At 54.3% G+C, this 24,092-nt stretch overlaps 1 protein-coding gene across 1 annotated transcript; it reads left to right on the top strand.

The window, feature by feature from the left end:
- Nucleotides 1-18,347: 18,347 nt before the first annotated feature.
- LOC136005966 (interferon alpha-2-like) lies at nucleotides 18,348-19,600 on the top strand. Its single transcript, XM_065663861.1, is given in 2 exon segments — nucleotides 18,348-18,424; nucleotides 19,033-19,600. Coding segments are annotated over 2 exon segments (645 nt in total).
- Nucleotides 19,601-24,092: the final 4,492 nt, after the last annotated feature.

The raw sequence follows: 24,092 nt of genomic DNA, 5'->3' as shown, positions 1-24,092 counted from the left end.
GGTGCTGCTGTCCTCCCTGCCACCGCCTGTCTGGCTGAGGCTCGGTACCTGCCCTGCCACCCCTACCCTTCGCCGTGGCCTCTGTGCTGCAGAGTGGCCAGGGAGCAGTGCTGTGCAGGGGCTGTGGCAGCACCTTGAGGCTCCTCCAGCTGCATACCCGGCAGAGCTCAGGCCCAGAGATGTGGCCACCCTGCAACTGCCGGCTGGGCATCCCCACAGTGCTGCCCGTTGGCTCTCGCCACCTGACGCTGTGTTTTAGGGCAGCGTGCAGCACGTGTGTCGCTGGCAAAGCCACAAGAAGCAGCAGGCATAGGTGGGGAGCTCTGGGCAGCTGCGCCCCCAGTAGGGTCAATATGGGTCTTGCTCTGCTTTTGCTGCCCTAGCTGAGGGCTGCTCAGCCACGTCTCCCTCAGCCAAGATGGGAGCTCTGCCCCTGGAGGGACCGTCAACACTCCTCCTGCAATGGACTTGCTGGCAAAAGTACGTTTCCACCCTGGTGTCTTGCCCACACACACTTCCCAGACCTGCAGAGGGAAGGTCTGGGTCGGCTGTTCCGCTGTGTCATAGGTGAAAGTCCCGAGCAGAGTTTCCTTTTCTTCATCCATTCCCTTGGGAGATAAAGCACAGGGCAGGGGTCAGGCTCAACTAAGCCATGAGAAAACATGCAAGCCGGGTCCGTGCCCGCAACCCAGCCCTTCTCACGTGGCTCCAGTGCATGCTGGCCCAAGATATGGTGGAGACGAGCTCTTGAGCTAAAACACAAGCCTTCAGATGGGATGACACCACCCTGCGCGTTCCCTGAAACGTCCCCTCGCGGCACAGCAGTGCTTGGGAGAGACCACAGGGAGCAGCAAGCCCCCATTACAGCTTTTTCCCGTGGCTGGAGCCCAGCCCCCGGTGTCCAGCAGAGACTTACAGAGACGGTGAAGTCTCGCGGGGTGCTGCTGATGTCCCCAAGCCCAGAGGACTCCTTCAAGGGGTGCTGCACAGTGATCGCTGTTGGGTGGACTCGTGCAGGCAACCGAATGACCACCTGGCTCCAAGATGCTTGGAAAGGCCAGCAATATCCTGGGGAAATATCCAGCTGAAAGCAGAGGGCAACAGCAGTTATCGGGGAGGGTGTGGCATGGCCCATGCTGCTACCACCGCAGCCGGTAGTACTGGCGGCAGAGCACTTGTGCTGAAATGAGTGGTGTGTTGGGAAACGGAAGAAGTGCCCAGACATCTTCCCAGATGGGAAAAGAGGAGTTGCTGAATTCCCCAGGAGAGGAAAACATCCATCTTGAAATGTCTGACAACCGCACACCTGAGCCAGACCTCTGGAGAAAGCTCTCTCTTTGCCCAGCGCACTGCCTCATCCCTGACTACTGCCGTACCCTATCTAAAAAGGGATGCTCGGAGCTGGGGGAGGCAACTGGGGTTGCTAAGGGAAATGAGAGCATCCTAGAAGCATTTAGGTTGAAAAAGACCCTCGGGATCATAGAGGCCAGCTGTAAATCTGACGCTGCCAAGCCCACAACTAATTTAAGTCCCTAAGTGCCACATCTACATGCATTTTAAACGCCTCCAGGGATGGTCACTCAGCCTCTTCCCTGGGCAGCCAGTTCCAGTGCTTGACAAGCCTCTCGGTGAAGAAATTTTTCCTAATATCCGACCTGAACCTCCCCTGCTGCAACTTGAGGCCATTTCCTCTTGTCCTATCACTTGTTACTTGGGAGAACAGAGGGACATCCTACCTCCCTACGATCTCCTTTCAGATAGTTGTACAGAATAATAAGGTTTCCCCTAGGCCTCCTTGTCTCAAGGCTAAAAAACCTCACTTCCCTCCACCACTCTCAGAGGCCTTGTTCTCTAGACCCTTCACCAGCTTTGCTCATCTCCTTCGGATGTGCTCCAGCACCTCCGTGTGTTTCACACCACAGATGGGGCCATGAGGGGGCAGGAGATGGGGAGAGACCCTGCTCTTGTATTGCTGCAGCCCAACTGCATCCACCCCAAAAGACCATGACCATCCCTGCCCTGAACCAAATTTCAGGTGACAGAAAAAGAACCACCTCCCCACAACCTCTTTTCAGGTAGTCGTGGAGATTAACAAGGTCTCTCCTCAGCCTCCTTTTCTTCAGGCTAAACAGAACCCTAGGGGCTTGCCCTCCACCTTACTAGGGGGCACAAAAGCAGCACTGAAGCCCTCTGCTACCATACCTGCACAAAAGTATCCAGATGGTTCGAACCACAAAGGAACCTGAACACACTGCAGGGCCACGCATAGCTCCTGGGTGATCTCTGCAGGTGGATGATGGCCCCTGAAGGGAGAAGAGGGCAATTGTCTGTGAGAGGCCCCAGGCTCCAAGGGTCTGGTGGCTCTAGGGTATTTCTAAGGCTGCCTACCAGTCCCCCCAGCCCTGTGCCCTCAGAGGTGATGCAGGCAAGAAGGGCATGGCCATGACCAGCCACAGCGTCTCTCTCACAGTGCACAGAGAGGAGGTCTGCGGGCGCTGGGAGACTGCGAGCCCCCATGGCAAGGGCAGGGGGCCGAAGCTGAGGCCCCACTGTGTGGAGCACAAAGGACACCCCAACCACTTTCTTTCGGGCCCCAGGAAAGCTCGGTGGAGTCTGCAGCGTGGCCTCATTTGGGAGTGCTAAAGAGGAGCGCAGCGCAACAAGACCTGCCTGCCAGCATCCATACCTTCGCTTTTCAGAGTCCAGGTAGACATCCAGATGTTCTCTTCCAAAGGCATTGCAGACACTGCCATTCTTAGGTCCTGAAATTCCTGGGGAAACGAAGCGTGCCAGACAACCACCTCAGCAGGATGGTCATTGTGAGCATGGAGTGCTGGCACAGAGCGAAGGAAGGAGCCTGAGTCAGGAGGCAGAAGACAAGCCTTGTCCGAACAGCTGCCAGGCTCAAAGCCTTCTCATGAGAAGAGGGAAGGCCTGGCAACAGTGTTTGCATCCACAGGCAAGGTGTGGGTGTGGGTGTGGGCCCAATAGCCTTTTCTGCACCTCTGTCCAGCTCAGCCTGCAGACTGGCTCAGACTTGCCAGGGCCAGGTACTCCTGAGAGGGCATGCAATGTCACCGCTCTCTGGGGCCAGGACAGAGTTATTAGAGGCTCCCCTGCACGGGTAGACGGATTTGGGCGGTCCTCCACTGCCGGACACGCCCAATTAAAGTCGGCCAGGGGAAGGGGAATTACAGCAGAGAAGCTCAACCAGCAGATGCTGACATTACAGCAGAAGCCCGCCGGTGAGGTATGGGGTGCAGAGTGAGGAGGAAAACCACACCAGCGGTGCCAGGAAAGCATCCTCTGTGGGGTCCTGCCCATCCCAGCCCTCTTTCCCAAGTGCAGGATCACCTTCTTCACACTTGTCAGCTCTGCAACCAGGCTTGTAATCTCCTTCCCCAGCTGCTGCACCCCCTCCACTTGTTTCCCCAGCACACTGAATGAGTTCCTGCAGACAGCAGAGGGCATCTTGTCAGAGAGCTGCTCAGCCCCTCTTGCACCTGCAAGCTCAGAGACCAGTAGAGACGCAGGTGCTCCCGCCGCCTTTTCTTTCCCTGCTTTGGGAGTGCTTCCCTTCACCTCCAGCTTGAGCAGAAGGCAAAGAGAGGGAAAGGCACGAGCCCTGGGTGCTGCACTTGCATGGGAGTGCAAACAGCACAGGCCCAGCTGCCACTCCCACACCAAATGAGCTTTGGGACAGGAGAGGGCTCTTACCACACAGACATCAGCTCATTCACAGGCTTGTCTGGCATGACCTGAAAGGGAAAGGCTCTCTGCTTGAGTCCCAGAGCTGCAGGGGCCCTCCTGAGCTGGCAGCTCTAGAAGGGCGTAGCAGCAGCTGCTGCTGTTTCTCTGGAGACAGAGAAACGGCCTGGAGACAGAGGGTTTGGCGACTTTACCCACCCACCGTCCGCAGCATTCCTCTGCGGGACCTTCCTGTCCCACAACAGTCACTGACCTGTGACGCCTCCTGCGCCAGCACCATCCGTATTGGCAGAAAGGCCCCAAAGTAGGCACCAGCTGCAGTTCAGCAAGAGAGAGAATTTGCTATTGTTTCTAGTGATCCCCATACTCCTGCTGTCTCCTCCCACACCAGGGTAGCAAGAGGTTCGCTGAGAGGTTCTCTCTTGGGTGAGCTGAGTACCAACATGGGGCTCCATGGGCTGTGAGACAGCCATCTCTCTGTCCCTCCCCCTGATCAGCACTGCCGCGGAGCCTCCCTCACCTCAGCTGGCTCTGCTTCCCAAGCGATGCCCAGCTCTGGCCCTAGCTGTCACTATCTCTGGTTCCTCCAGCACACCCCTAAGAGTAGGGCTACAGGAGCAACCAGGCTCTTACTTCCGTGAGAGAGAAAGACCTTCGCTGGCCCCCACTCACAGCTTTGCAGGCTGCTCTCTCCAGCTAGATCTGCCCATCTGCCTCTCCCACACGCACGTCCTGATCATGCAGCTAGGCTGGAAGTACGGACTGCCTCTGTGCACGGGTTTGCAGACTAGGCAAGTCGTTCTGGGGCACCTTGTGCACAGCCTGTCCGCAGAGGAAAGCTGTACAAAAGCAGGGACCTCTGTTCTAAAGGGTCCTACTCGCTTCGCCTCCTCCCTGTGCGCATCTGCAGTTGTCTTTGGGCCGGCTGGGATCTGCATGTAGGGAGGTCCCTGAGCTGCAGAGGAGGGAGCCTGGAGGCCGCCACACAGGTTCCTGCACCTCTCCCTCATCTGAAATGTGCACCCAGTGTGTCTGCGCTACCACAAGCAGCAGGTGGTCAGTGCTCACCAACAGCGGCTAAGAAGATCAGGCACAGGATCATCAAGCACCCGCTCTTTGTCCGGGTCATCTCTTTCCTGAAAGCGAGGGAATCCTGGTGTTACCAGTGCTCATGGTCCGGGACAGAGCCCTGTACAGGGGCGTCATCACTTGCAAGGCCATGGCACAACCTTCTTCCGCACAGCCTTGGCCCTGATGCTGAGCGCTCTTCTGTGCCCAGGGCACCTCCCTGGTGGCCGAGGTTTCGGCCACTGACACGCACAGCAAGTGGGGCTGCTGAGGGGTTTTGCTTTCGCTGCTTTCCAAGCAGCTGACCCAGCCCTGGCAGCTGCCAGCAGGGGCTACACTCTCCTGGTCTGCAGTACTGCCAGCCTCCCCCAACCCATCGCACTCCCTCCCAAGTCCACAGTGAACACGTGCTGTACGCACACAGTGCAGATGCAGGTACTGAGGTATCGCTGGAGGCACAGCAGAGCCAGCGCCAGATGACCAGAAATGATCAAGACCGCGCCTGGAAAATAACCAGACAAAAGCCTGAGGAGCCTGCTTGAGGACACCCACTGGGATGAGCAACAGACACTGCAGGAGCTGGGCACTGGTCCCAGGGCAGGGCACTCTCTCCCCAGGACAGTGGCCAGGTCAGGGCCAGAGTTTTGCTCTGGGGAGGGGACAGCTGTGTGCACTCTGGGAGCAAAGGAGTGAGGGCCAGGCAGCAGCCCTTGCAGGCACAACACAGACAGTGTGTCCAGGGAAGGAGGGCAGCACGAGGCTTCAGCCTCTGGGCTGCCACCGTAGGGGTGTAGCCCATGGCTGGTGGAGGATCCCGCACGGATATGGGAACAGTAGCCAGCGCTGCCGCAGTCGCACAGCTGAGCTGGTGCAAGGCTGTCCTTGGAGCAGGATGATGCCGGCTCTGCAAGGCTGTTGGGTGCAGCCCCAAACATGGGGTGACAGGCGGCCTCTTGACCTCACCCTCTCTGGCTCAGTTAACACCGGGGGGAGGCAGGAGGGCACGGGAGGATCTTGGCATCTTTCCTGAGAAAGCTGCCCACCCTGTCTGTGGTCAGGTGGTAACAGCCTGTGAGCGTTCACAGTCCCCTTTGGATTCAAGCTCCCAGCAAAAACTTGTTGGGCAGATGCGCGCCCAGAGCCGGGCAGCCGGCAGTCCCCAGTGTGCTGCGGTCATGCCAGCATCATCTCCTCCAGCTCTGCAGGAGTCCAGAGGACTTTGCAGGGGATAGCAGAGTTGAACTTACTCTCCTCTTGTTGTGAGCTGTCCCTGCAGCGTGCAGTCCACTGCTGGGTCGTGGCCGGGGCCGCCTGAGAACAGGTGACCCTGTGGAGCAGAAAGACAGAGAGAGCCCTGTTTCGCTCTGTCTCCGTGCCGTGTAATCTGAGGCAGGTGGGAGCTGCCGGCACAGAAACCCTGACCGGGAGACAGGGCTGGCGAAGGCTCCCAGGAGACAGGCCCGTCACAGTGGGGGCCAGGCGGTGCAGCAGCAAGGTGTCACAGCCATTTCCACTCTGTCATCCTCTGCCCACCGGGCCCTTCTGCATCAGCCTGGCCTTGGGTGGACATTCCAGGGGCCCTGTGCCGATCAGGAAGAGGGCACAGGCTCTTCCAAAGCCCTTCACCTCTTCCCAAGATCCCTGCAGCACCCAAAAGTCCCCTGGGCTGCTCTCTGCAGCAGAGGCCCAGGGGAAGAGAGGACTGAGCTGTCCCACGGCTCTGCTAGAGGCTGCGCAGACGGAGCTGCCCAGTGCCTGCAGGAGGCACTCTAAGACGGCTTGTGCAGCAGACCAGCAGGGGTATCCCCGAGTCCCCCTCCCCAGGACCCCGGGCTGGCACTGGCAGCAACAGCGCTGGAGTTGGACGTGGGGCCTCACGGGGCCTTTCAGCGACTTCCCCAAGCTCCACGGCTCCTGCTCTGCATAGAACCCTTGTCGGCTTTTCCACCGTGTCCCCCACCAGCCCCGCACTAGGCTCTGCCAGTGCTCACGCCAAGCTGAGGCCCCCAGGAGGAACAAATCCTCCATTAACACACCTGATCTCCATGTTGTGGGCAGCTCTCCTCTTGGAAGGGGATCTTGGTGCCCCTTGCGATTCTGAAGGAGCCTTTCTCTGCTGCATGCTGGGGAGAGAGCAAGCTCCTCAGCCCCAAGAGAATTGCCTGTCCAAGGCACAGCCGCACAGCCAAAAGCTGAAGCCGGTACCCCGCAGAAGGGCTCCCACCACAGCCACACAGTGCCACAGGACAGCGCGAGCTGCTTCCAGGCAGGCAGCCGTGGAAGTGACCTCACAGCAGGCCCGGGAGACGAGGGATGAGGTTATGGCTGTGACGTCATAACAGGGCACGAGGCAGAATGGGAGAGACGCTGCAGTTGTCCTGGTGCAGCCCATCTGGAGCCATCACAGGCGCGACCCAAGAGGCAGAACTCGCTCCCCTGGCAGCTGCTGCGGGAGCCAGAGCACGCGAGCTCCTGAGCCTTGTTGGGCCTGTGCCGGGTGCTGCTGCATGCTGGGGAGGCCTTACACCTGGGTCCACAGGCCGCAGGAGCTGTGCCTCTTGTGCCAAGGCACAGGATCATAGAATCATAGGACGGTTAGCGTTGGAAAGCGTTATGAAAATTTCGTCTTAGCCATGATCTGATTCAATTATTTTATTACAATTGATTAATATCGAGAGGCAATAAGCAAGCAGCGCTGGGTGCGCCGGGGAGTCTCCGCTCCACCAGAGACGAACACCGGGGTCTTTGGGGTCTACTCTCTTACACTTCTTGGTGCGGGGTCTCAGCCAATCCCTTCTTCTGTACCCAGATGCTGACGTGGCCCCTTTCCATTATTCTTTTCTTGTTGCTGGGGTCTTTCTCCAGTGAAGAGGCTGCTGAACTTCTTGGTAATACATTAACGGGGAGGTGTCTTTCACATGCAATTAACCACCATCTTAGCCCCATAAATTGCATTCCTTATCTGGTTACTTATCCTGTAACAGGATGTATCTATCTCTTAGTTATGTAACCCTCTTAAAGCATTCAGGCAGTTAATCAAAGCACTCTTTAAACAACAAAGCGGTTCCAAGCAGTTAAACAAAGCACCCTTCGAAAAACTAAGCGGTTGAGTAAGAGGGATTATTCCTTGGTTTCCTCTTCTCTCTCATCATTGTATTGACAGGAACATTTGTCATAATCATGATCATTCCTATACATCCCACACACGGTACAATGGTCACAAGGGTTCCGATTCCACATAAAGTGCAGTGGCGACAAGAACTCCTAAGTTGCTGGCACGAATCATTCCTGTATACCTCACAAAAGGACCTTCCGATTGTCCGTTTCCAACCTCCCCCCCCTCCCCACCATGGGCATGGACGCCTCACTCTAGACCACGTTTCCCAAAGCCCTGTACAGCCTGGTCTTGAACACCGCCAGGAATGGAGCATTTACCGCTTCTCTGGGCAAACCGTTCCAGTGCCCCACGCCCCTCACAGTAAAGAACTTCCTCTGTTTTAAGTCTGAGCCCATTACTTGTCCTACCACTACAATCCCTGCATGCTGTCCCTTGGGTGATTCCACCAGCACAGCACCGCACCTCTTGTGCCTGCCAGGTGCCTCTGTGTGGCCAGCAGGCCTCGTGGCTGCCCTGCTCCCTACCTCCCTTCTCCTGACCCCACAGGTTCCCAGGAGCTCCCTGAGATTTCCCACGTCCCATTCCTGGGACTCCCACTGCCTCAAGGCCTCCCTGACCCTGGGACCCCTGGCTCCTCCAGAGCCCTTCTGTTGGAAAGAGCAGAATTTTGTATGATAAAACAATTGTATAAAATAGTAGAAATTACTATGTTTGAGAAATTTATAAATTAATAGTGAGGTTTTGTATATTAGAAAATGCTGTGACTTCGTGGTTTTGTATCACGGCGGTTCTAATGTTGCAATATATCACAGCTGTCTTGTACCCAATGCTACAAAAACATAGCATAACCAAATATGGTAAAAGGAGTATAAAAGGATTTAGAAAAGTATGTACTGGAGACTATACCCAAGTGGAACCTGTGTATAAGATAGCTGGAAGAGCATACCAGAAAGAAGATAAGAGGGTGCTAACGTTTGGAATATACTCAAGTGGGGGAAAGGTGAAAAGGACAACCAGAGGAAGACTTCTTACTTCATCTGAGGAAGACTCTTACTTCATCGGAACGACCACCAGACGACCACCAGAAGGGGCCGCGCAAGCGCAGAAGAGGCTGATGTCGTAATAGATGGATATGGCAATCCCTAATGCATATGTATTAGTTAAATGTTGTAACCTATGATGAATATGTATTAACTGTGAAACTTTTAGGATATAAATTGCGGACGCGGTGTGACGAGGTGGAAGCCAGATTTGGGCGAGTGCCCCTGGTTTCCCAGCGCTGCAATAAAGCACTTCATATAACCATTCCGGTGGTTATGTGTTTATTCTTACGCTAACACTTCCACAAGGCCCCCACAGCTGGGCCAGGGCTTTGGGGGTGCCATGTCGCAGGCAGGCCATACGACTGTGCATGGGAAGGCCCCATGGGCATGGGGGAAGCACGGCAGGGGGCTGAACCAGGAGAGCTGAACTAGGATCTCCCCGGGGCTCTGCCTGCTCCTCGAGGGCGGCTCCTGTGTGTGCGGCTGCCACATCAGCGTGCACAGACCACACTGGAGGATCCGGCAGCCTCAGCAATGGACAGAAGCGCCCATCACACCGGGCACAAGCCACCTGAGCAGCTTGCTGCGCCTCTGAACCGCCCAGTGGAGTTTCTCCCTGCTTCTGCAAGGAATTCCTTGTGGGCAATACCTTGCGCTCTGCCCCCGCCCAGGTCTCCACACACCTCTGGGGCCTGTAAAAACTTATCAAGAGCCGTTAAACGAATGTAACCTTCAGAACGAGACCACAAGATGGCGGTCAAGGACACCCGTTTTCGCAAAATCGCGTGGTAAATCGCTGCTTCACTGCTGTGCCTCGCCCGAGCCGTTACAAGAAATGTTCTTAAGTTTCCAACAGGCCTGCCCGGGTTTCCCGCTGTGTCCAACCCCCGCGTTGTCTTTGCGCGGGCCTGTGGAACAACATCGCTCTGCTCCACACTAACAAACAGCCATGCTCCTTGGCTCGGAGGCTTTTCCTTCCTTTTGTTCCTAGAGTAGGAGGTCTCCTTGTCCCCCGCCGGCAGCGTTCATTCCCGCTACCCTCCCGTGAACCTGCACTCGATAAATGCAGGTGTTGCCCGAGTTGCCCCAGTTGCTCCATATGGTAAGTCTGATAAACTGAAAGGCTCTGGGAAGCTCATTCTGCAAAGCAAACATAGCAAAGAGACGTGTCACTTGTGGAGCGCAGGGAGCGGCAGGAGGCCCCACGCGCCTTCCCCTGCCAGGCTGGCCCTTGCTCTGGGAGGTGCATTGCCGCCCTGGCCCGGCTGACAGCTTCTCCCTCCTTCCCTTCTCCCACCCCTGTGCCTCTGCAAAGCAAAGCCCTGGCCTGAGCGAGCAGGCTGGGCCGCTGTGCAGACCTGAGGCTTGCTGGGTCAGGGCCAAAAGGGAGCCTGGGGAAAGTGCTGCTGCTGCTGCTGGGACAAGGTGCTGCTGTCCTCCCTGCCACCGCCTGTCTGGCTGAGGCTCGGTACCTGCCCTGCCACCCCTACCCTTCGCCGTGGCCTCTGTGCTGCAGAGTGGCCAGGGAGCAGTGCTGTGCAGGGGCTGTGGCAGCACCTTGAGGCTCCTCCAGCTGCATACCCGGCAGAGCTCAGGCCCAGAGATGTGGCCACCCTGCAACTGCCGGCTGGGCATCCCCACAGTGCTGCCCGTTGGCTCTCGCCACCTGACGCTGTGTTTTAGGGCAGCGTGCAGCACGTGTGTCGCTGGCAAAGCCACAAGAAGCAGCAGGCATAGGTGGGGAGCTCTGGGCAGCTGCGCCCCCAGTAGGGTCAATATGGGTCTTGCTCTGCTTTTGCTGCCCTAGCTGAGGGCTGCTCAGCCACGTCTCCCTCAGCCAAGATGGGAGCTCTGCCCCTGGAGGGACCGTCAACACTCCTCCTGCAATGGACTTGCTGGCAAAAGTACGTTTCCACCCTGGTGTCTTGCCCACACACACTTCCCAGACCTGCAGAGGGAAGGTCTGGGTCGGCTGTTCCGCTGTGTCATAGGTGAAAGTCCCGAGCAGAGTTTCCTTTTCTTCATCCATTCCCTTGGGAGATAAAGCACAGGGCAGGGGTCAGGCTCAACTAAGCCATGAGAAAACATGCAAGCCGGGTCCGTGCCCGCAACCCAGCCCTTCTCACGTGGCTCCAGTGCATGCTGGCCCAAGATATGGTGGAGACGAGCTCTTGAGCTAAAACACAAGCCTTCAGATGGGATGACACCACCCTGCGCGTTCCCTGAAACGTCCCCTCGCGGCACAGCAGTGCTTGGGAGAGACCACAGGGAGCAGCAAGCCCCCATTACAGCTTTTTCCCGTGGCTGGAGCCCAGCCCCCGGTGTCCAGCAGAGACTTACAGAGACGGTGAAGTCTCGCGGGGTGCTGCTGATGTCCCCAAGCCCAGAGGACTCCTTCAAGGGGTGCTGCACAGTGATCGCTGTTGGGTGGACTCGTGCAGGCAACCGAATGACCACCTGGCTCCAAGATGCTTGGAAAGGCCAGCAATATCCTGGGGAAATATCCAGCTGAAAGCAGAGGGCAACAGCAGTTATCGGGGAGGGTGTGGCATGGCCCATGCTGCTACCACCGCAGCCGGTAGTACTGGCGGCAGAGCACTTGTGCTGAAATGAGTGGTGTGTTGGGAAACGGAAGAAGTGCCCAGACATCTTCCCAGATGGGAAAAGAGGAGTTGCTGAATTCCCCAGGAGAGGAAAACATCCATCTTGAAATGTCTGACAACCGCACACCTGAGCCAGACCTCTGGAGAAAGCTCTCTCTTTGCCCAGCGCACTGCCTCATCCCTGACTACTGCCGTACCCTATCTAAAAAGGGATGCTCGGAGCTGGGGGAGGCAACTGGGGTTGCTAAGGGAAATGAGAGCATCCTAGAAGCATTTAGGTTGAAAAAGACCCTCGGGATCATAGAGGCCAGCTGTAAATCTGACGCTGCCAAGCCCACAACTAATTTAAGTCCCTAAGTGCCACATCTACATGCATTTTAAACGCCTCCAGGGATGGTCACTCAGCCTCTTCCCTGGGCAGCCAGTTCCAGTGCTTGACAAGCCTCTCGGTGAAGAAATTTTTCCTAATATCCGACCTGAACCTCCCCTGCTGCAACTTGAGGCCATTTCCTCTTGTCCTATCACTTGTTACTTGGGAGAACAGAGGGACATCCTACCTCCCTACGATCTCCTTTCAGATAGTTGTACAGAATAATAAGGTTTCCCCTAGGCCTCCTTGTCTCAAGGCTAAAAAACCTCACTTCCCTCCACCACTCTCAGAGGCCTTGTTCTCTAGACCCTTCACCAGCTTTGCTCATCTCCTTCGGATGTGCTCCAGCACCTCCGTGTGTTTCACACCACAGATGGGGCCATGAGGGGGCAGGAGATGGGGAGAGACCCTGCTCTTGTATTGCTGCAGCCCAACTGCATCCACCCCAAAAGACCATGACCATCCCTGCCCTGAACCAAATTTCAGGTGACAGAAAAAGAACCACCTCCCCACAACCTCTTTTCAGGTAGTCGTGGAGATTAACAAGGTCTCTCCTCAGCCTCCTTTTCTTCAGGCTAAACAGAACCCTAGGGGCTTGCCCTCCACCTTACTAGGGGGCACAAAAGCAGCACTGAAGCCCTCTGCTACCATACCTGCACAAAAGTATCCAGATGGTTCGAACCACAAAGGAACCTGAACACACTGCAGGGCCACGCATAGCTCCTGGGTGATCTCTGCAGGTGGATGATGGCCCCTGAAGGGAGAAGAGGGCAATTGTCTGTGAGAGGCCCCAGGCTCCAAGGGTCTGGTGGCTCTAGGGTATTTCTAAGGCTGCCTACCAGTCCCCCCAGCCCTGTGCCCTCAGAGGTGATGCAGGCAAGAAGGGCATGGCCATGACCAGCCACAGCGTCTCTCTCACAGTGCACAGAGAGGAGGTCTGCGGGCGCTGGGAGACTGCGAGCCCCCATGGCAAGGGCAGGGGGCCGAAGCTGAGGCCCCACTGTGTGGAGCACAAAGGACACCCCAACCACTTTCTTTCGGGCCCCAGGAAAGCTCGGTGGAGTCTGCAGCGTGGCCTCATTTGGGAGTGCTAAAGAGGAGCGCAGCGCAACAAGACCTGCCTGCCAGCATCCATACCTTCGCTTTTCAGAGTCCAGGTAGACATCCAGATGTTCTCTTCCAAAGGCATTGCAGACACTGCCATTCTTAGGTCCTGAAATTCCTGGGGAAACGAAGCGTGCCAGACAACCACCTCAGCAGGATGGTCATTGTGAGCATGGAGTGCTGGCACAGAGCGAAGGAAGGAGCCTGAGTCAGGAGGCAGAAGACAAGCCTTGTCCGAACAGCTGCCAGGCTCAAAGCCTTCTCATGAGAAGAGGGAAGGCCTGGCAACAGTGTTTGCATCCACAGGCAAGGTGTGGGTGTGGGTGTGGGCCCAATAGCCTTTTCTGCACCTCTGTCCAGCTCAGCCTGCAGACTGGCTCAGACTTGCCAGGGCCAGGTACTCCTGAGAGGGCATGCAATGTCACCGCTCTCTGGGGCCAGGACAGAGTTATTAGAGGCTCCCCTGCACGGGTAGACGGATTTGGGCGGTCCTCCACTGCCGGACACGCCCAATTAAAGTCGGCCAGGGGAAGGGGAATTACAGCAGAGAAGCTCAACCAGCAGATGCTGACATTACAGCAGAAGCCCGCCGGTGAGGTATGGGGTGCAGAGTGAGGAGGAAAACCACACCAGCGGTGCCAGGAAAGCATCCTCTGTGGGGTCCTGCCCATCCCAGCCCTCTTTCCCAAGTGCAGGATCACCTTCTTCACACTTGTCAGCTCTGCAACCAGGCTTGTAATCTCCTTCCCCAGCTGCTGCACCCCCTCCACTTGTTTCCCCAGCACACTGAATGAGTTCCTGCAGACAGCAGAGGGCATCTTGTCAGAGAGCTGCTCAGCCCCTCTTGCACCTGCAAGCTCAGAGACCAGTAGAGACGCAGGTGCTCCCGCCGCCTTTTCTTTCCCTGCTTTGGGAGTGCTTCCCTTCACCTCCAGCTTGAGCAGAAGGCAAAGAGAGGGAAAGGCACGAGCCCTGGGTGCTGCACTTGCATGGGAGTGCAAACAGCACAGGCCCAGCTGCCACTCCCACACCAAATGAGCTTTGGGACAGGAGAGGGCTCTTACCACACAGACATCAGCTCATTCACAGGCTTGTCTGGCATGACCTGAAAGGGAAAGGCTCTCTGCTTGAGTCCCAGAGCTGCAGGGGCCCTCCTGAGCTGGCAGCTCTAGAAGGGCGTAGCAGCAGCTGCTGCTGTTTCTCTGGAGACAGAGAAACGGCCTGGAGACAGAGGGTTTGGCGACTTTACCCACCCACCGTCCGCAGCATTCCTCTGCGGGACCTTCCTGTCCCACAACAGTCACTGACCTGTGACGCCTCCTGCGCCAGCACCATCCGTATTGGCAGAAAGGCCCCAAAGTAGGCACCAGCTGCAGTTCAGCAAGAGAGAGAATTTGCTATTGTTTCTAGTGATCCCCATACTCCTGCTGTCTCCTCCCACACCAGGGTAGCAAGAGGTTCGCTGAGAGGTTCTCTCTTGGGTGAGCTGAGTACCAACATGGGGCTCCATGGGCTGTGAGACAGCCATCTCTCTGTCCCTCCCCCTGATCAGCACTGCCGAGGAGCCTCCCTCACCTCAGCTGGCTCTGCTTCCCAAGCGATGCCCAGCTCTGGCCCTAGCTGTCACTATCTCTGGTTCCTCCAGCACACCCCTAAGAGTAGGGCTACAGGAGCAACCAGGCTCTTACTTCCGTGAGAGAGAAAGACCTTCGCTGGCCCCCACTCACAGCTTTGCAGGCTGCTCTCTCCAGCTAGATCTGCCCATCTGCCTCTCCCACACGCACGTCCTGATCATGCAGCTAGGCTGGAAGTACGGACTGCCTCTGTGCACGGGTTTGCAGACTAGGCAAGTCGTTCTGGGGCACCTTGTGCACAGCCTGTCCGCAGAGGAAAGCTGTACAAAAGCAGGGACCTCTGTTCTAAAGGGTCCTACTCGCTTCGCCTCCTCCCTGTGCGCATCTGCAGTTGTCTTTGGGCCGGCTGGGATCTGCATGTAGGGAGGTCCCTGAGCTGCAGAGGAGGGAGCCTGGAGGCCGCCACACAGGTTCCTGCACCTCTCCCTCATCTGAAATGTGCACCCAGTGTGTCTGCGCTACCACAAGCAGCAGGTGGTCAGTGCTCACCAACAGCGGCTAAGAAGATCAGGCACAGGATCATCAAGCACCCGCTCTTTGTCCGGGTCATCTCTTTCCTGAAAGCGAGGGAATCCTGGTGTTACCAGTGCTCATGGTCCGGGACAGAGCCCTGTACAGGGGCGTCATCACTTGCAAGGCCATGGCACAACCTTCTTCCGCACAGCCTTGGCCCTGATGCTGAGCGCTCTTCTGTGCCCAGGGCACCTCCCTGGTGGCCGAGGTTTCGGCCACTGACACGCACAGCAAGTGGGGCTGCTGAGGGGTTTTGCTTTCGCTGCTTTCCAAGCAGCTGACCCAGCCCTGGCAGCTGCCAGCAGGGGCTACACTCTCCTGGTCCGCAGTACTGCCAGCCTCCCCCAACCCATCGCACTCCCTCCCAAGTCCACAGTGAACACGTGCTGTACGCACACAGTGCAGATGCAGGTACTGAGGTATCGCTGGAGGCACAGCAGAGCCAGCGCCAGATGACCAGAAATGATCAAGACCGCGCCTGGAAAATAACCAGACAAAAGCCTGAGGAGCCTGCTTGAGGACACCCACTGGGATGAGCAACAGACACTGCAGGAGCTGGGCACTGGTCCCAGGGCAGGGCGCTCTCTCCCCAGGACAGTGGCCAGGTCAGGGCCAGAGTTTTGCTCTGGGGAGGGGGCAGCTGTGTGCACTCTGGGAGCAAAGGAGTGAGGGCCAGGCAGCAGCCCTTGCAGGCACAACACAGACAGTGTGTCCAGGGAAGGAGGGCAGCACGAGGCTTCAGCCTCTGGGCTGCCACCGTAGGGGTGTAGCCCATGGCTGGTGGAGGATCCCGCACGGATATGGGAACAGTAGCCAGCGCTGCCGCAGTTGCACAGCTGAGCTGGTGCAAGGCTGTCCTTGGAGCAGGATGATGCCGGCTCTGCAAGGCTGTTGGGTGCAGCCCCAAACATGGGGTGACAGGCGGCCTCTTGACCTCACCCTCTCTGGCTCAGTTAACACCGGGGGGAGGCAGGAGGGCACGGGAGGATCTTGGCATCTTTCCTGAGAAAGCTGCCCACCCTGTCTGTGGTCAGGTGGTAACAGCCTGTGAGCGTTCACAGTCCCCTTTGGATTCAAGCTCCCAGCAAAAACTTGTTGGGCAGATGCGCGCCCAGAGCCGGGCAGCCGGCAGTCCCCAGTGTGCTGCGGTCATGCCAGCATCATCTCCTCCAGCTCTGCAGGAGTCCAGAGGACTTTGCAGGGGATAGCAGAGTTGAACTTACTCTCCTCTTGTTGTGAGCTGTCCCTGCAGCGTGCAGTCCACTGCTGGGTCGTGGCCGGGGCCGCCTGAGAACAGGTGAACCTGTGGAGCAGAAAGACAGAGAGAGCCCTGTTTCGCTCTGTCTCCGTGCCGTGTAATCTGAGGCAGGTGGGAGCTGCCGGCACAGAAACCCTGACCGGGAGACAGGGCTGGCGAAGGCTCCCAGGAGACAGGCCCGCCATGGTGGGGGCCAGGCGGTGCAGCAGCAAGGTGTCACAGCCATTTCCACTCTGTCATCCTCTGCCCCCCGGGCCCTTCTGCATCAGCCTGGCCTTGGGTGGACATTCCAGGGGCCCTGTGCCGATCAGGAAGAGGGCACAGGCTCTTCCAAAGCCCTTCACCTCTTTCCAAGATCCCTGCAGCACCCAAAAGTCCCCTGGGCTGCTCTCTGCAGCAGAGGCCCAGGGGAAGAGGAGAGGACTGAGCTGTCCCACGGCTCTGCTAGAGGCTGCGCAGACGGAGCTGCCCAGTGCCTGCAGGAGGCACTCTAAGACGGCTTGTGCAGCAGACCAGCAGGGGTATCCCCGAGTCCCCCTCCCCAGGACCCCGGGCTGGCACTGGCAGCAACAGCGCTGGAGTTGGACGTGGGGCCTCACGGGGCCTTTCAGCGACTTCCCCAAGCTCCACGGCTCCTGCTCTGCATAGAACCCTTGTCGGCTTTTCCACCGTGTCCCCCACCAGGCCCGCACTAGGCTCTGCCAGTGCTCGCGCCAAGCTGAGGCCCCCAGGAGGAACAAATCCTCCATTAACACACCTGATCTCCATGTTGTGGGCAGCTCTCCTCTTGGAAGGGGATCTTGGTACCCCTTGCGATTCTGAGGGAGCCTTTCTCTGCCGCATGCTGGGGAGAGAGCAAGCTCCTCAGCCCCAAGAGAATTGCCTGTCCAAGGCACAGCCGCACAGCCAAAAGCTGAAGCCGGTACCCCGCAGAAGGGCTCCCACCACAGCCACACAGTGCCACAGGACAGCGCGAGCTGCTTCCAGGCAGGCAGCCGTGGAAGTGACCTCACAGCAGGCCCGGGAGACAAGGGATGAGGTTATGGCTGTGACGTCATAATAGGGCACGAGGCAGAATGGGAGAGACGCTGCAGTTGTCCTGGTGCAGCCCATCTGGAGCCATCACAGGCGCGACCCAAGAGGCAGAACTCGCTCCCCTGGCAGCTGCTGCGGGAGCCAGAGCACGCGAGCTCCTGAGCCTTGTTGGGCCTGTGCCGGGTGCTGCTGCCTGACGCCTTACACCTGGGTCCACAGGCCGCAGGAGCTGTGCCTCTTGTGCCAAGGCACAGGATCATAGAATCATAGGACGGTTAGCGTTGGAAAGCGTTATGAAAATTTCGTCTTAGCCATGATCTGATTCAATTATTTTATTACAATTGATTAATATCGAGAGGCAATAAGCAAGCAGCGCTGGGTGCGCCGGGGAGTCTCCGCTCCACCAGAGACGAACACCGGGGTCTTTGGGGTCTACTCTCTTACACTTCTTGGTGCGGGGTCTCAGCCAATCCCTTCTTCTGTACCCAGATGCCGACGTGGCCCCTTTCCATTATTCTTTTCTTGTTGCTGGGGTCTTTCTCCAGTGAAGAGGCTGCTGAACTTCTTGGTAATACATTAACGGGGAGGTGTCTTTCACATGCAATTAACCACCATCTTAGCCCCATAAATTGCATTCCTTATCTGGTTACTTATCCTGTAACAGGATGTATCTATCTCTTAGTTATGTAACCCTCTTAAAGCATTCAGGCAGTTAATCAAAGCACTCTTTAAACAACAAAGCGGTTCCAAGCAGTTAAACAAAGCACCCTTCGAAAAACTAAGCGGTTGAGTAAGAGGGATTATTCCTTGGTTTCCTCTTCTCTCTCATCATTGTATTGACAGGAACATTTGTCATAATCATGATCATTCCTATACATCCCACACACGGTACAATGGTCACAAGGGTTCCGATTCCACATAAAGTGCAGTGGCGACAAGAACTCCTAAGTTGCTGGCACGAATCATTCCTGTATACCTCACAAAAGGACCTTCCGATTGTCCGTTTCCAACCTCCCCCCCCTCCCCACCATGGGCATGGACGCCTCACTCTAGACCACGTTTCCCAAAGCCCTGTACAGCCTGGTCTTGAACACCGCCAGGAATGGAGCATTTACCGCTTCTCTGGGCAAACCGTTCCAGTGCCCCACGCCCCTCACAGTAAAGAACTTCCTCTGTTTTAAGTCTGAGCCCATTACTTGTCCTACCACTACAATCCCTGCATGCTGTCCCTTGGGTGATTCCACCAGCACAGCACCGCACCTCTTGTGCCTGCCAGGTGCCTCTGTGTGGCCAGCAGGCCTCGTGGCTGCCCTGCTCCCTACCTCCCTTCTCCTGACCCCACAGGTTCCCAGGAGCTCCCTGAGATTTCCCACGTCCCATTCCTGGGACTCCCACTGCCTCAAGGCCTCCCTGACCCTGGGACCCCTGACTCCTCCAGAGCCCTTCCACAAGGCCCCCACAGCTGGGCCAGGTCTTTGGGGGTGCCATGTCGCAGACAGGCCAGACGACTGTGCATGGGAAGGCCCCATGGGCATGGGGGAAGCACGGCAGGGGGCTGAACCAGGAGAGCTGAACCAGGATCTCCCCGGGGCTTAATGCTTTTGGCTTAATATAAATTGGCATCATACTGTTGTGCACCAGCACTACCTCCTGTCCTCAGTGTAATCACCTTCCTTTACAGCGAAGAAAAGTGGTCAAGAACAGCATGCGACTTTTGGACAAAATGGGTGAAAAGTTTCCTCGACAATGTCTAAGAGAGAAAATGTCCTTCAGATTTCCTAAGCAGGTTCTAAAGCCCAGACAGAAAGAGACTGTCAAAGTGGCCATTGAAGAGATCTTCCAACATATCTTCTACATCTTTAGCAAGAACCTGACTCTAGCTGCCTGGGATAAGACAGCTTTAGGACAGCTCCAAAATGGACTTTATCAGCAAATTGAGCAATTGGAGGCATGTGCAATCAAGAAGCAGACCCAGCATTTTTGGAGTAAAGAAGCCAACAGGCTGAAACTGAAGAAGTACTTCAAAGAAATAGACTGTTTTCTTAAAGACAAACAGTACAGCCTGTGCTCCTGGGAAATCAGTCGTGCAGAAATGAGAAGATGTCTTCAGCTGGTTGATAAAGTCGTAAGGAAGCTCAACAACTAAGGTACAAAGACTTTGACCTCACATAACTTAGCTTTAAAAATACTTGTATTTATTATTTGTTCTATGATCTATCTTGTGGCAGTGATTCTTATTAGTTTTGATTGTATTTAAATAATTATGTTGCTGGAATTTAATTTCGCAAATGTAATGCATTTAAGTAAATGCTGTTCTTCCAATTCGCTTTAACTTACTTCACAAGCTTCTTTGAAATAACTTCTCTAAAGTATCCCAAAGCCACATTGGTTTAAGCATCAGCTGAGGAACCACTTTAAAACTTTTCCTGATCTCCAGCCATCAAGAAGAGTATCATTCAAAGTGGTGATAGTAAAAAAAAAGTACATCTAAATGAAAAATTGACTGGTAGGAACAGCAGCAATGGCATGCCAGATCTCAGGTACCATACCTATGACACGGGTCTCTTTTGCAGGTGTACATACTCTACCCACTATCATTCATGAATGCAAGCTAAAGAAGTGACAAGAGACACAGGTATCGAGCCTGAAGCTGAAATAGCAGAAATAAAGCCAGCTAAGAACTTCACCGTGGTCCAGAACAACAGAAAAGACCAAAGAAGCAGAGCAAAGAATAAGAGCCATTTTTCCACCTGGTGACACCCTGCCACGAATGTTAAAACCCAGTGTACATTTCTTGGGCTTTGTAACGAACAGCACTTGAAATGGCCCCACTGCAAGACTTTTCAGTATTATTTCTGTCGCTTGCTTGGTTCTTTTTACACCGCTTCAAGCCTGTCAAAGCACATTCAAGCTACTTACCTTTCTGGTTCTGCTATCCTAGTTTCAGTGCAGTAAACTGTTACTGAAATGGCCTCATTTTTATTATTATGGAAGTAACATAAAATATTTTCAGCTGCTCTCTCTTGAAGAATCCAAATTTTTATTGTCTCACTTGCCTGCAGTAGGAATACATTAATTCTTGGCCCACTAATTGTTCTTAGCTTTCTTTTAGTTCATAACTATCCTTAAAAATCTCATTGCCAAATAAAAATGTTTTGACATATTTCAGTCAACAGGGTACTTTTCAGTGCAGGAAAAAAACCCAGAATGGTCACTAGAGGGCAAACTGAAATTTATAGACAAGTGTAAGAACTGTAGGTGAATGTCTATATATTTTGGAAAGACAGTGTTTCAGCTCTTTATAAGCGCATTGCTTATCAATAAACTGCTATTGGGTTCACAGAAAAGACTTGAAATTGTGTGCAGTTCTGGTGTCCTCAACATAAAAAGGACATGGAACTGCTGGAACAAGTCCAGAGGAGGGCCACGAGGGTGATCAGGGGACTGGAGCACCTCCCATATGAAGACAGGCTGAGGAAGTTGGGGCTGTTCAGCCTGGAGAAGAGAAGGCTGCATGGGGACCTCATAGCAGCCTTCCAGTATCTGAAGGGGGCCTATAAGGATGCTGCGGAGGGAGTCTTCATTAGAGACCGTAGTGACAGGACAAGGGGTAATGGGTTAAAACTTAAACAGAGGAAGTTTAGATTGGATATAAGGGAGAAATTCTTTACTGTAAGGGTGGTGAGGCACTGGAATGGGTTGCGCAGGGAGGCTGTGAGTGCTCCATCCCTGGCGGTGTTCAAGGCCAGGTTGGACAGAGCCTTGGGTGGCCTGGTTTAGTGTGAGGTGTCCCTGCCCACGGCAGGGGGGTTGGAACTAGATGATCTTGAGGTCCTTTCCAACCCTAACTATTCTATGATTTTATGATTCTATGATTACCAAAAGAAGGAAATCTCAAGAGATGATGGGCATGAGCTCATAAACCAGCATTTGATTTCAATTACTTTTTGGGCAATTTTGACCTAGTAGAAATTACTTGTACTGAGAGAGAAGACTCATTTAAAGATGGGGATCCTGGAACAGACATAGTTGCTCAGCACATAAAAAGGAAAAAGAAAATAGCAAGCCAATATATCTTTGCTTTATTCTCACTTTTTCAAGAAAGTTTAAGAGTCCTTAAGGTAAAGGGAGAAAACCGAAGGTGAAGACGACCCTCTCTCTTCTTGCCACTGTAACATTTTGGCACTATCTGTATTTCATCACTGTCATGTTACCACCTTGGCTGTATATTATACTCCTGGCTAACTCTCTGTTATTTTTTTTCCAGTTATATTTTTCCTAGCATTTAAACAAATGTAGCAAAATACAGGTTTTACGTACATAATTTTCAAATGTAAATGAGTAAAATAGTGAACGTGAAGTCTCAAATCCTGGTTGAAAATCTAACAGACATGAAGCAAAATCCTTCCAAGATGGGACTGCTTGTAGGTCAAAAAAGTTTCATAAATTTTATTGAAAGACTGGTGTGGCAGTGCTGTGCTGCACAGGTCCCAGTCCCAGTTGGGGCTGTTCTCATGGCTTGTCTCACTGCCCTTGTTTACATGTGCTGTACTGCTGCACTAAAATTGATCGAGATTCATCTATGCAGAGTGTTTTCTGGAATGGAGTTACGGGATTGGGGTCAAATGTCTTGTACCCCACATGAAACTTCAGAATAGCTGCAGCAGAACTGAAAAATGCTTTTTCCAGACTTTAGTCTGGAAAAAAGTATTTACAAGTTACAGTCAACTACAGCTTTCCAAAGCAATTCTTCTGTGGGTTTGCGCTGTTCTGTCAGCTCTGGCTTTACTTCATTTTTAAATTGGGGGAAAAAAAATAAACAAAACCAACCAACCAGCAAAACCCAAAACAAACCCAAACCCAAACCAGAGAAAAAACCCAAAGCAAAACAGGACAAAAGTCTTTGGAAATAACTCTCCGCATAATCATCCAGGATTAGCCCATGTTGTTAGGAAGGGCAGCTGTGAACTCCTCCCGAGCACCCATGAGGAAGCTGCGCCAGTGCCTGTGGTGGAGCAGGCAGACCAGGCTGAGGGTGTGGGCTGGGAGAGCATCAGGAACTGCTCATGGGGAGTCAGTGCCCATGGGCTGCTGCATGCTGGAGGCCTCACTTCAAACCCAGCCTGCCCCTCGTCAGAGGTGGTCCTGAACTGTCTTTCCCCTCCCAGTTACGGAATAATTCTGGGCCCTTCCAGGAAGCAACCGGAGGGGAGACCAAGAAATGAGGGTGACAAGCATACAGTCTTCACTGGCAAAATGAATTTACTTTGCTTTAGAAATCTAATGCAAAGCACGAGAAGGTGAACAAAACAAGTAAGATTGCATTCGATACTTCCCAGTAAGGTGACTGTGATTTTTAACATCCAAAAATCTTCCTGCTAAGCCTCGTATAGGCAAGGATGACTCATTTATATCAGCGTTTCCCACATTTCAACTGCCATTAGCAAATTCTGGTAAGGAGCAAGAACTTTTCAGTGCTGAGGGTTCCTAGAGGAGCAAACTCTGACAGGGAAAATGAGGACAACCTTTCTTCTCAGCCAGCAGACATGCAAGTGCTACAGCCCATTCTGCAAACTGGAGGGCAGCTGCACTCCTGCCACTCCTGCACTTCTCCCACTGCAGCTATGCACTGCCATTTGCTTCCAGATGCTATTTAAGCTCTTCATTGGTTGCGTCCTGGATGAGCTCATTCTGTCTCTGTGCAATATTAAATTTGAAATCCCGAATTCATGTGAACTGGCAACTCTCTGCTTTGATTTCAAGGGAGCCTGAGAGAGTGAACTGGTAAAGGATGAGTATGAGTACAGAAAAATTCATGTCCTGCCCGAGTTCTCTCCATTAAGAAGTTTCAAGGTAGATTAATTTTCCAAGACCAACCTTCTTGAGCAGGGCGCTGCTGATGTCCCCAAGCCCAGAGGACTCCTTCAAGGGGTGCTGCACAGTGATCGCTGTTGGTTGGACTTGTGCAACTTGTTACTTGGGAGATGGACACCCTACCTCACTACGATCTCCTTTCCAGTAATTATATAGAATTGTTTTATGTTGCTCCCAAGGGCCTTGTGTGGCTTTGTCAGAGGCAGCAGGCTCAGGCCTCACAAGTTTGAACTGTTGGCAACAAATCCCTACTGCAGTCTTAAACGGGTCCTGCAGGTGCAGTCTTAAATGCTTCATCTTTCAGAGAATTAAGGGGTTACATTAATTCCAGTCCCATCCCTTGTTTTTCTGAAGCAAGCTTTTAGTGGGCAAGTACCCAAAAGCCATGTTTGTGTGTTCTCTCCAATAAGCTAATGGGCCTAACAGCTGTTGCAATTATGTGTGTTATCCGGGGCCTGCCCCTCCTCAACACCTTATTGGTTATTGTCAGGTACTGCAACAGCTCCTGCTACCCCCAAGCCCCATAGAATTTAACCTCTTGTCAAGGACTGGGGCATTTGGAGGGGGGAAAGTTCAGCCCAGTTTTATTCAGTAGGTTCCAAATGGCTCCACTTGCCCACTCTTGTTCTTTATTGTCTCCACCAACAGAACCAGGTTACTTCAGACTGTGGCAACAGATGGCAGCCTGCAAAAGCATCCCAAGTGGTTTCTGCCTCCCAGCACCCTAATGCCCGCACCCTGCCACGGGGCAGGTGCATCGCTGA

The sequence above is a fragment of the Lathamus discolor genome, chromosome Z (genome assembly GCF_037157495.1).
Source record: "Lathamus discolor isolate bLatDis1 chromosome Z, bLatDis1.hap1, whole genome shotgun sequence".
Classification (NCBI taxonomy): Eukaryota; Metazoa; Chordata; class Aves; order Psittaciformes; family Psittacidae; genus Lathamus; species Lathamus discolor.
Note: the sequence above shows the minus strand (reverse complement) of the source record. Positions and strands in the feature narration are given on the sequence as shown.